The sequence below is a fragment of the Excalfactoria chinensis genome, chromosome 3 (assembly GCF_039878825.1).
Source record: "Excalfactoria chinensis isolate bCotChi1 chromosome 3, bCotChi1.hap2, whole genome shotgun sequence".
In the NCBI taxonomy this organism is placed as follows: domain Eukaryota; kingdom Metazoa; phylum Chordata; class Aves; order Galliformes; family Phasianidae; genus Excalfactoria; species Excalfactoria chinensis.
In genome coordinates, this window is record NC_092827.1 from 93,674,111 (window position 1) to 93,686,491 (window position 12,381).

Consider the following 12,381-nt stretch of genomic DNA (forward strand, 5'->3'; position numbering starts at 1 on the left):
ACCCTAGGTTTTTTGCAACTTCTTCTCAAATAGTTCATAATAATAATTCTAAGAAATGACTACAGCTTTGCATTGCTTTATAAAGGCTTCTAACATATACTAAAGTTTATTTTTAGACTACCAAATACACTTCAATGCTGAGCCCACTCCAGACTTATTGTTTAAATAGTCCTAGTTATTTCATGAAGACTTCAGGTGCTTCCTTTTCAGCACTTACAGTGAACAACACCTCTGTAATTCTGTATTGGCAGACTCTTGAAAAGCTTTGTTTGCCTGATTACAAAAGCTAAACACAATGTATGCAAGGAGAAACAAAAAAATGTAGCGACCTCATGAGAAAAGCTACCACATCCTATGAACTGAATGGCAGTTCTGCCATTCTGAAACTTTCCTTCTAAATCCCAGAACTGCTACAGATGTCAGTCTGTAGCATATGCTGAACAGTGAACTGCTGCATTTCTGTGGAGACCCAGTGAAATTCTGCCTATCAGTTTAACGAAACCCAGCTGAAGGTCAAGTCTTCATTAATCCCTCCTTGCTGTGCTTGGACACCTGACTCAATATGATGCTTAACCCCTTCGCACTAAGGGCTAAATGCTGGATTCTGGATGTGTAACACACTTCTGTTCAATCCTTACAATTTTTCCTTATATCGACATTTGAAATACAGAAATACACGACTGCATCAGCCTTCACTTCAGATTTTGATGCAGCTCATTTTCTCTTTACAAAGAAGCGACACTAAAAGACAAAAGGCTAGCATGAAGGAGATCTGCATCGTTAGGCCATTTGTCACTTCACCAGATGAACATCTAGTTACGGGCTCTGCAGCTGTGCATTACAATGGTTCTGACAGAACTCTGGGGAGTTTTTGTACTGGTTGACATTTCAAGGTTTCATCTCTAAGAACAGTTTAAGTTGCATAAAGAGATATTAATGACTGTTTCTTCAATATTACTTCCTTTGGAGGCGCTAATGAGCTGACATCATTAAAAGAGTATCATTCTATCCCCTTTATTGATTACAAGACAGCATAGCATCTTCTGTATTTATAAGCCATAGGTCATCAAGACCATTAAGTTCTGATACAATGAAAATGCTCTACTGATGGCATACTTCACCTCTCAACTTTTAATGAAGCAGCAAACTGCTGCAATAATATGTCCAGCCTACAAATCTGCAAAGGCTTTTAGAAAAATGATGTTTTATTTACTGCTTATATTCAAGGGCTGCTACAACTTAAGCTTTCAGTAGGAATCTCTGCTACATGCTTTTTATAATATCCCATCTTATCACAGCAGCAAAGAGAAACACCTACTTCAGTGTCTATAAAGTCCTCTGACTTATATGAATGGAAATGACGAACATGTTCAAGCTGTGACTATTAGTATTTTCAACACTACGCTATCCAACAGAAAAACTCATTTCTACTGATGAATGCTTCAAGAAACATTGTCAAGGCTAGTTATAAGCTCTGCTGCGTGGGAGAGAAAAAAGCACTTCTCTGACAAATTACCATGCCAAAAGAGATAAAGCAGCTTATGCCTACAGCAGTCTGACTGATGTTAACACTGGATATAACCCAGCATGGATTAGCCCTAGTCCACATTAAGTTCCTGTGCAGGCAGAAATGTAAGCAATAGTTGATCTTCAACACATTTGTTTTGCATCAAAGGATGAAAATACCAAACAAACAAACAAACTATATATATATATATATATATATATATATATATTTTAAGCTGCAACACAAATATCTGGAGTCAATATATCCTGAGCTGCAATTCTGAAACTCAAGTTACATACCTCAGAACCATCAAACAGTGTCAGAGTTCTGGTCTAAGATTAACTGTTTCATTACAATATTGAGGATTTTGTTGCTGCTGTTGTTTCACTTCTAAAGGTGACTTTACTTTCAGTCACGCCATTAGCTCAGCCAAAATCCATCCTGCCTGCACTCCAATTAAGGAGATTGTACTGAGTCAGGAAATACAATAGGAGCCTTAGAAATATAGTCTCAGCTTTTTTATTTTATTCCATAAAATACTCACTTTTCTCTTCTTGTTTTCTCTAACTTGTCTTTCAAAATCATGATCTCCTTCTTTAGTGCAAGCTGCTGGCTCTCTGCATCCCGTAGCTCCTTCTTCAGACTTTTTATTTCATTAGCATGCATTATTTCACGTTTAGATAGTTCCTCTTCATAGAAAACACTTTTCTTTTCCAGGTCTGCCTTTAATTTAGTGATCTCTTGCTGGTGTTCTATACTGCTTACCCCGGGTGAGCGTCCAATCTGTTTTTGCTAAAACAAGAAGCTCCAAGTTAGCACTCAAGAACGCTGAAACAATGCTTAGCAGCAACTCAATACTCTAAAGCGTTAGAAAATATCCCGTTACAGACTTCACATAAAAACATGTCTCTCTCTTAATTTTTCTGAAAATTTGTTAATCATAAATTTGAACTTCTATCATTTTGTGATTTAAATGCAGCAATACTTTTCAAAACGCAGAAATCATCACCTTAAACACAACATGCCACACTGTGACTGCCCTTAGAGGCAGTCAGAAAGTGACCGCAGCATTGAAAGACTTCTGTGTTCGCACTCAACCAGTTCACAGCAACAAAACGAAGAGACTTTCAGGAATGCAGAAGAAGGACAATGACATATAGTCAATATATTTCAAAGCACAAATAATTTGTGGAAAAGCTATACAAAGGCCGGCAGAGATTTAACTGAAGGCTAAATTCTAGCCACAAAAACACAATATGGATTGCATCAGTCAGGAAAACCTGACCTATTTTACTTAAACTGACCATTTGCACCACAGCAGATTAACAGGAAAAACAAGCTTTAAGCAGTATGAGTACTTCACTTTTCACAGCTGTAAAGCTCTCCTGGTGAGATCTGGCATTTCTGCAGTCTTTACGCATTGCTTAAGGACACGTACACATTTGTATCAATGTGCAGTCACTAAACTCAAAGTCCTGCTGTAACAGGAAAAATTGAGATTGTGGCATTACATATGCACTGAAATCCAAGTATGGAAATGTAGATACATTTACATTCAATGTAAATACATGTATAACTTGGTTTGGACTTTTTTTCTATTTTTAACATGAAAATAAATGTAGTCTAAATAAATAATGCAAATAACTTAATAAGAAGACTGCTTCAAAAAACGGCAGATAACTGTAAAACCTTCCTTAGGATAACTGTCTCACACTTGTAGGAGGTTCTACAATATTTCATAACTAACTCCATTCTTATCATAAGTAAACATAACTTTCATCAGTTTACTTTGATGATACACAGATTTCAAGAGCTAAAAGTCACTGAAGAAATTCAGATTATCTGAATTACTATTATGATGAATTCTGTGAGAAAATGGCCTTACTCTTAGTGCCAGCATAACACTGTAAAGCACCTCACATTGTGAGCCAGATACATGCTGCTACCTCACTGTTTTTTCTAACTTATTCTCATCAAAATGGCCATCTGTTCTGATCAAAGAACAAAATCCTGCAGTTCTGATGCAGAATGGTCTACCAGAGAAAAAAGATGCCACACTAAATGGAGATGGTACGGAGATGAAAGGAAAGGAATTTTCTTTCATACCCACATAGTCAACTACTGAACTTGCTTTTTAATGCCCAACATGTTAAACTGCCCACACATATATAACCGTAGAGCACGCAAACAGTTTGTTTGCAACACCATGGTCTTAATGGTTGTTCACATTGTATTTCACAATTTAAAGATCCTGCTGGGACGCCTTCCTGTGTGACCTGCTGTTGGACTCAATGACAACCAGAGGTCCCATCCAACCCCTGCAATTCTGTGATAAAACAGATGCTGCTGCAGAAGTGAGAGATCAGTGGTACTGTACAATGGCTAACAGAACTACAGTAACAGAAGAAACAAAAAACATGCTTTGAATTGATGCAAGCACAAATTCCAAATAGATGTTTTCATACATGCCTGTTTCAAGTGGACAAGCAGTGCAACTGAGACAGAATTTGCATCATTTGTCACGTAGATAGATGCCATAACTCAGTGCAGGAATTCTCCCTTCTCCCTCCCTCTCACACAGGCACACACAAACAACAAAGGCACCACACAGCAGCTAAGTGCAAACTAACAGCAGCACTGTAAATAAGACTATATGGCTTGCCGTGTACATCATGTACTATGAATGCTGTAAGTGCAGTGAAACAGACAAGTTTTGTACTTGCAGAATAAAGAATAATCATTAAATATTGCAATAATATATCAGACGGCATGGAAAAAACTTACTATTTAAGCAATCTGATATTAAACAAGCATACTAGTAAAAATCTTGGAAGGCTTTTGGCTTGGCTTTAATGTGATAATCCTCTGGTATTATGTGTTGCTTCAAGATTTGTATCTTGCATTCTGCAGATGGTAATGATAATTTACTGTGCTAGGAATATGAAGAAACTGAGGATTGTGACACTTAGCACAGCTCTATGGTAGAAATACTTGTCAAATGCAACATATTAAGAAAGATTATTTTTTTTTTAACAATTCATATCAATTATCACTTATTTAGATTACTACATTATTCCTACCAATTTAATAATTTGCTATTGCTCAGATAAGAATGAAATCATTTCATTTTCAGTATGCAATCTAGAATTTCAACATAAAGAATGTGGTCCAAATTTGCTTAGAATGAACTTAGGAATCCAATAAATAATAAGAAAAGCAGACATACAAACTAGCACCAGAACCATTCTAATCGTGAAAGCAGACTCTACGTACTTAGTCCTTTTCAGTGCAGAATCAGCCTGGGCAAATATGCTTGTTTTGAAATTAGAGCATACGAACATACTTAAAATATCTAATAACACGAAGAAAGTATATGTGTTGGTAGTATTTCCTGCATTAAAGAACTGAGGCTTCTACCTATGCAATCCAAACTGTACCTGCATCACTGAATCTACACCTGATTTGGGTCTCTGAAGTGCTAAAGCCAGCAGGTGAGAAGCACAAAGCCCTGGGATCTGGGCAGAATTTTGGCTAAGGGTATATCCAAAGGTGGGTAAGTAAGTTTACCAAAGTAAGTAAGATTTTCTAGCAAATCCACGGAAGTGCCACAAAAATACCAATAAACTTGTTCATCAACAAGTGAAGAGCTGAGCAACATCTGTAGATAGTTTTATATTATATTTGTAGATAGTGTTTGTGCATTTGCAGGTATTATTATATTACCATACCCGATGGAAATCAAGCTACAATTTCCCTTTCCTATTCTGATAAACTTGCCTTGTTGTTATAAATCAGCTTACCATCTTTTCTCAGTAGACCTTCCATAAATTCCTTTCATGTCTAAGAGAGACATACTGATAAATAAACTCTTTCCTGGTGGTGAAGATTAATGAAAGCAGAACAAATACATCTTAATTTTCAGATGATAATCTGAATTCACAGCATCAGGAGCTCTAAAAATTCAAATTTCATGATGAATGGATTTCCTTATTTTCATTTAAGGAAGGAAGGCGAACGTGTGATCAAAACAAAACAACCTCCTGTGCAATGACTTAATGTTGACAAATGTTCCATTGAATTCTATTAACAAAACTATTATTCATGTGATTTAAGACCAGAATGGACCTAATGACATTTTGTGTAAGAAATACAGAATTATCCCAGGAACAGCATTTTGCTGTAAATGAACAACAGTCCCAATGCAGAAACAAAAAAAACCTTCCCCTTCAATTTCTGAGAAAGTCTAATTTCTTGAGAGCACTGTATATAATGCTAAAGCATGGAATAAAAACACAGTGAACATTCTTGGCTTATTTAAGTTTCATACATACATGTGAGCCATCTAAATACACTAAAACTTTTCCTTTCCAGCTACATCAGGTGATTTCCATTTTGGAGAAACCTACCTTTCTTTTTATTTACAACTCAGTGCATGAAACACCTATAAAGAAACCTGCAGAGGTTTTAAGTTTATCTTCAAACACTCAGCCATTCTACACTAAAAAAAAGCCTTTAACAGTTAAACAGTGTAATATCTGAAGCAGTTTGGTATAAAGATCATAGAGAAACTCTTCAGTGAGCAGTGAATACAATGGTCTGAAAACTGCAATGGGTAAATGTTAATTCTTCTGGACAATAATGCAATTCATGCTTGCATCAGTATTCAGCACCAACGGAAGTGTCAAACTGACAATATCTTTTTCCCTTACAACTGAAAGCAATCAAACAGATCCAGTGCTTGTTGCCTGCTAAGTTTACAGGTGTTAATATTAGAACAGACTAACCTTTAGCCCTTCTACTTCGCTTTCCAACTGCTTGGAGTACTGCTCACTCCGCTCTCGCAGTTTCCTGTCTTTGGATGCCTCAGCAGCCGCAGCTTCAGCTTGGACTTCCAGCTACAAAAATACAGGCATTTATTAATGGGCAGGGCTCTTACATTTCTTCAAAACCTACTTTTGATTTTCAGTTAGAGAGACAGAGAGACACAACTTCAGCACTAACCTGGACACTTCAAGTTCTTATAAAACAGAAACGGTCCCGTTTGAAATAAGAAAGAATTTAAAAGATTTACAAACAACATTAAAAAGAAAATACTACATCAGAAAGCCTTACATATAACTACTATTTCATAAATTCTAAACTTACTACTTACTTCTTTTTTAAGTCTCTCTGTTCTGCGTAACTCTTGCCTTAAACTTTCTACTTTTTGCATCACCACTTCCATTTCTTCTTCCTTATCTCGGAGCTGGCGGGCAAGCTTTTGTTTTTGAGAGTGCAAGTCTGTCAGCCGCTCGTTCATCTCTGAGAACTCCTGCATTGCCAATTTCCGCTGGCTGTGTGCATCTTTCAGCTCTTTGGCTTGAGATTTTAATCTGTCACTAGACTCTGCCAGTTCCTACAGTTTAAAGAAAGAATTAAGTAATAAACCTAGAAAGCTGCAAGGCCAATTCTCTGGATGTGCATCTAAAACTTCTCCAAAGTAAAGAGAAACTAGATACTCATTTATGTTGATAAATGCATCCACAATACAGACTGTGTGCTCCTATAAATCAGATTTTACTACGGAAGTCAGTTAAACTGCATAAACTTACACAAAGTCTGAATTTGCTCCATTATTACAGGTTCAATACAGGCACTCATGCTAAAATGTAAAAAAAGCCTTGCTGTCTTAAAAAACTCCATCTGCCCAGTTTTTCCATGAACTACTTAAAAATGAACAAAAAGCACTCAACTGATAAATAATGATAATTAAAAAGTGTCTGTGTGTTAGTTGAATGGAAAACTCCTGTATGTGAGGACTTCTGCTTTTGAAGCTTCTGAGAACTGATGTATGTGTGGCAATTATGATTTTCACACACTGTACCGTAATACAGAATATTACAGAGTGTTTCAGATAACACAAAACACTGTGTTCAACAATAGGAAACAATCATTACCCTTTCACAAGCACCCACATGAAGAACACTGCCACTCCTATGGTGTAAATCTTTCACAAAAGGTTCTTAGATCTGTGCTACTACACTATGAATGAAGGACCACAGCTGTTTATACGGTTTAATGATGCTCAACCAAAACAGAGTTGAACAAAGAAGCAAGGAAAAGTGTGTCTGACAACAAAAAGAAAAGCAGGAGGAAGAAAGAATACTTGTTTCAGAATGGTGTTTCTTAGACAAGCTGACAGTGCTCAAGATATTAAGAACCCTATGAGTTAAAAGAAACAATGACAAATACAGATGGTGGGTCAACATTGAATGTAGACTCTAAAATACAGTGCTAATGCAGATCGTGATGACATAAAGCTTGATGTGTTTTGTATCTGATTATATTTTCAATGTGATTCACTCATGAACACAAAGTAGGCACAATACACACTGAATTAAGAATGAGGAATCAGTGATAGAAAAAGAAAGTCAGTATTTGTTACTGTAGTAATTCCAAATCACTTTTCAGATCTTTATATTTGGGAAATTTTTCCCATCTCACTCCTTGGAAGGCTTCCATGCCACATCCCTAATAGCAAATTCTCAGCATTTTTCCCTGCTACACTCTCACTTGTACTTCAAATTAAATTATTTGTCTGGAATCGTTCTTCATCTTTTAACCACTATAATTATCACCTTAGTGTAACAGTACAAAAGGCTCTTTGCAGCCATTCCAAGTTTGGATCACGGTGTAGTTTATTATCTGGAATTAGTCACCCGAGACCACCCAACAATCATACACAAGATGCTTTAAACAGTGTCCTTGTCTTAAAGCAAGTCAGAAAGCAAAGTAGGTCACATTACACATTTATTATCTACTCATTAATTTTATATCTTAAAAGTTATTTTAATCAAAATTGAAGCATAAAAATAGTCTTTAGGTTTTAGAATAGTCATTGACAAAACTCTTTTACCTTGTTAAGATCTTCCCTCTCTTGCTTCAGCGTTCTAACCTGTTTCTCAAAAGCCTTTATTTGTCTGGAAGCATCGTCCAACTCCCGCCTTGCAGTGCTGGCCTCTTCAAGTTGCTGTTCTAGATGCCCAGAATCTAGAAAAAGCAGCATATTTAAAATATGTTAAGGGTAAAGTTATCCTACAATAGCACTGTCTGGCTGCTTTAAACCTCCCTTCGGTATTTATTCCTGTCTCAAACACAAACTAAAGTAATTCTTATCCGGTTTCAGAACAGGGAGTAAGTTGTTTCAACTGCCCTATTTGTAATGCAACACAGAAAATGACAACTTGATTAAACACACACAGAACTCTGCTTTGCACTTCAGCATGACCTAAGCATTTGACTTGTGTGCACTGTGATGTAATATATAACGTTCATTCTATTACACCGTATCTTAACTGTAAGCAGTCTCTTTTCTCCACACAAATTCCCTCCAGAAAGAACCAGCAAAAATATTGGTCCACTCAAGAGCTGGCAAATGTTCTCCTGTTGACAGACTTAAAATTAACTTCAGAAAATTTTACTTATTTTTAGTGCGAAAGCCATTTGTATTTATGTGATCTGCTTTATTGCTACTATAAATACAAGAAAACTACTATAGCCAGTTTCTTACTGCCAGTTATACTACAAAAATACATTACTAAGGCAGAGATAAGTAAAGTCATAAATACTCTCAAATGCTCTGACATAAAAAATTGAAATCCATAAAATACTAGAGAAAATGGAAAATTCTAATTAATGAATTAATTAATTGGGTTAATTCTAAGTTCTACAAAGTCTGCAGACATTTTGCCTTTGACTTCAATTGTAGCAGGAGTTCATACTACACATTTATCCACAGACCAGTAACTCATCCATACCCTTAATAGGAGCTTTTTACTGCATTTTCACAAATGTTCCCCTAAGAGACTGGCTCTTAGAGAAGTCAAATAGAAAACTACATTTCTGTCAGTTGCAATTTCTGAAACAGAAGAATTTTAAAAGGAAAAGAGCACTATTATCTTGTCCTCATACAAATACTCCTTATTGTTGTAATTCATTGACTCGTATTCAGAAATGTAAAAGAGTGCATTTAAATAAGAGTTGTAGCTCAGAGCTATAAGTTATTAACTGCCACCCTTATGTAGGCTTCTCTGAAGTCACCAGCAAAAGGAAAGTTTATATACGGCCCTGCTGAGCCAAGATAAATCTCTCTTCTGCGCATGACCTACTTTGTTCCATAAGTCTGCTTTCTTCCTCTATTGCTGCCCTTTATATATCAGGCAATGTTAAAGATTCGTCAAAGTTTTCTCCTATGTAACAAAAAAATACAACTTTGACCTTAGAAAGTGGAAGCATATGGCTAGCGTCATCTCACACAAAACCATCAAGACAAAAAAATGCTGTATTTTTCTGTGGTTCCCCTTGTTACAAACTTGAATTTGACACAGTTTCACATTATTTTTATTACCTTTTCAAATGGCTGTTTACACCTACAGTCTGAAATAAGGCAGTAAAAAAGATTAAAGCTGGTTGTAACTTTGAATACAACACAGCAATTTTCTGTCTAATCACCCCAGTTTTTGCTAACACTTTAGCTAATGTATGCAAGCACTCATTTTAGGAAGGTACTGCATTGCACTTGAATGCTCATGAGAGAAGCCCAATCTATAAAGTTCAGCTCTGCACCTCAAATCTACCTCCTTAAAGTTCAAGAGATCTAGGCTTGGAAGGCCATCCAGAAACTAGCTCCACTGAACTTTTTATTCAGACAGGATCATCATCTGGTTTTTGTCTGTCTCCTGTAGTTAGTTTTAATTAGTTTTAATATCTATCTCATAATCAGTTTTAATATCTACCTCATAAAAACAACATCAAAACAACCAACAAACCAACCAACTAAAAAACCACAAATCCATAAGATCAAGTAAAGTAAAACATTCTCTTTTTCTAGCTTTGTCAAATCACCTTGTATTACTAACAACTGAAGGCACAGATGCATGCCTTCTGTTTAATATATTGTCTGGACCAGTGAAGCCATTCAAGCATATACTGGAGAAGTTACAAAGGGACTGGATGGATTAAATGACTCTGCATGTTCTTTATTTGATCACATTTTTCACTTCCAACCCAAAAATCAAAGGCATGTGTATTTTGTAGGACTAAATATAAAAATACGCATGCGGTATGAAAGAGATGCTTCATGTATACTTAAGAGAAAATCTTCCCAATATTAACTGCCTTTACCAGATATTGACTTCTTTTATATGTAGAAACGGTTATCAGTTGTCTTCAAGAATGTTTCACACCCTGTCTTTGTTTTTCACTGCCAAAGAAACGGAATAATACCTGCAAGAATGAACTAATATCTGACCTGCAGCTCAGTAAACCAAGAGCAAAATATAATTCAAGGCTGATACAACTGCTTTTTTAAAGAGCTGCTCCTCTGCAAAAGTTGTTCTAACAAATGTTGCTATTCTGTGGTGCTAAGGAACCAAAAACGGAGCTGAAATTTGATTCAGAATTGAGATTTCCAGTGTAGCTACATTCTTCATCATCAGAGCAGCAAGCACAGGAACTGGAAAGAAGTGTCACAAAAACTTCTGTCCAGACACAGCATCCATACAGGACCCGGTGAGATCCTCCCTGAGCTACTTAAGTGATGTTCACCTTCAAATGTAATACGTAAGGCACAATGAAAAACTGTCAGAGAACATGCCAGAGAAGCTGTCCAGTTACACATCTGTAACAAAGACACTTTCAAGCAACACCATACAGTGTCATGCAGAACAACTAAAGCGGGGCAGCTGTCCAGGGCGTAGCTGCTGCTGGTGGCAAGCTGGACAGTGATAAGCTGGTGGTGAGCAACTGCACTGTGCATCATCACTTGCTTACCTTATTCTTGTTATTGTTTTGTTGTTGGTGATCTCTTTATTTTTTTTTCCCCCCTCTTTCCTTCTTTCTTATTAAACTGTCCTTATCTCAACCCAGGAGTTACTACACTTGTCTTTTTAAGTTTCGGGTCCCTCCCATTGCAGGGGTGGGGAGTGAGCAAACAGCTGTGTGGTGTGTAGCTGTCTGCCAGGTTAAACCACAACACAAGCATTTTGCAGACAAACTGCAAAAAAACCTACTAGACTAACATCTTCACTTCTCATGTTTACCTCCGTAATCAAGAATCAACACCTTCCTCACCTCCAGGAACCACCTCACCTTTTGCATAAAAAGCAAGAAATACTCAAGGATGTTACAGTGGCTTTGACTTGTAGAACGACAACAATGACTTTTGATACTGCAAAAATAAACAAGCAAGCGCTCCATCTGCTCTTGTAATACATTGCTGAGGGGAAAAAAACAAGGTAATACAAAGGAGAATTTTCAGGTAGCACCTGATAACATCCCTGTGAACTAGCGATACCACACTTTGAATCCTACTGAACTTCACCATTAATAATAACAGTAGAAGTCACTTCAACTTCCTTTCCCTCTTGTAATAAGAATTACTGAAGTACTGAGTATTAATCTGAATTTGAAGAAAATGTTGCACTAGGAGTGAAGGGTATAATGAGAAGTAAAAATACACTGGGAAACACCTTAAAAAAGGAAAACAAAACAAGTATTATTTTAGAGGAAAAAAAAGTCTCAATTGTTGCTTACTGTTACCAGTTTTATATTAATAACTTACCTGTTACCTGTTTCTTCAACTTTTCAATTTCTTCTTTTAAGCTTTTAATTTCTAAATCTTTGCTTGCTGCAATTGGGCCATCCACTGTTGAATACTGAAGAGCCTGGACTGTCTGAGTGGACTCTAGAAAGAGAGGCAAGCGACAGGGACAGAGGTGGTCAGGAGGATGTTACTGAGCAATGAAGACACAGCAAGAAACCCTCTGCTGCAGCATGTTAGATGTATGCTTTTAAGGCCATATCCCAGATGTTAACACCTAACTCATAGACACAAA

At 36.6% G+C, this 12,381-nt stretch overlaps 1 protein-coding gene across 13 annotated transcripts in view; it reads right to left on the reverse strand.

The window, feature by feature from the left end:
- The window catches only part of CDC42BPA (CDC42 binding protein kinase alpha), a 144,908-nt gene that overhangs the window by 53,890 nt on the left and 78,637 nt on the right, over nt 1-12,381 (reverse strand). For 11 of the 13 annotated variants that reach the window (XM_072333726.1, XM_072333733.1, XM_072333724.1 and 8 more), the window contains exons 11-15: nt 12,108-12,230; nt 8,403-8,536; nt 6,660-6,902; nt 6,292-6,402; nt 2,052-2,299 (exon numbers count right to left, since the gene is read on the reverse strand). In XM_072333726.1, the coding sequence (XP_072189827.1) occupies nt 2,052-2,299; nt 6,292-6,402; nt 6,660-6,902; nt 8,403-8,536; nt 12,108-12,230 (859 nt within the window). The remainder of the gene's footprint in view (nt 1-2,051; nt 2,300-6,291; nt 6,403-6,659; nt 6,903-8,402; nt 8,537-12,107; nt 12,231-12,381) is intronic. The other 2 variants (XM_072333734.1, XM_072333727.1) reach the window with 1 other exon arrangement.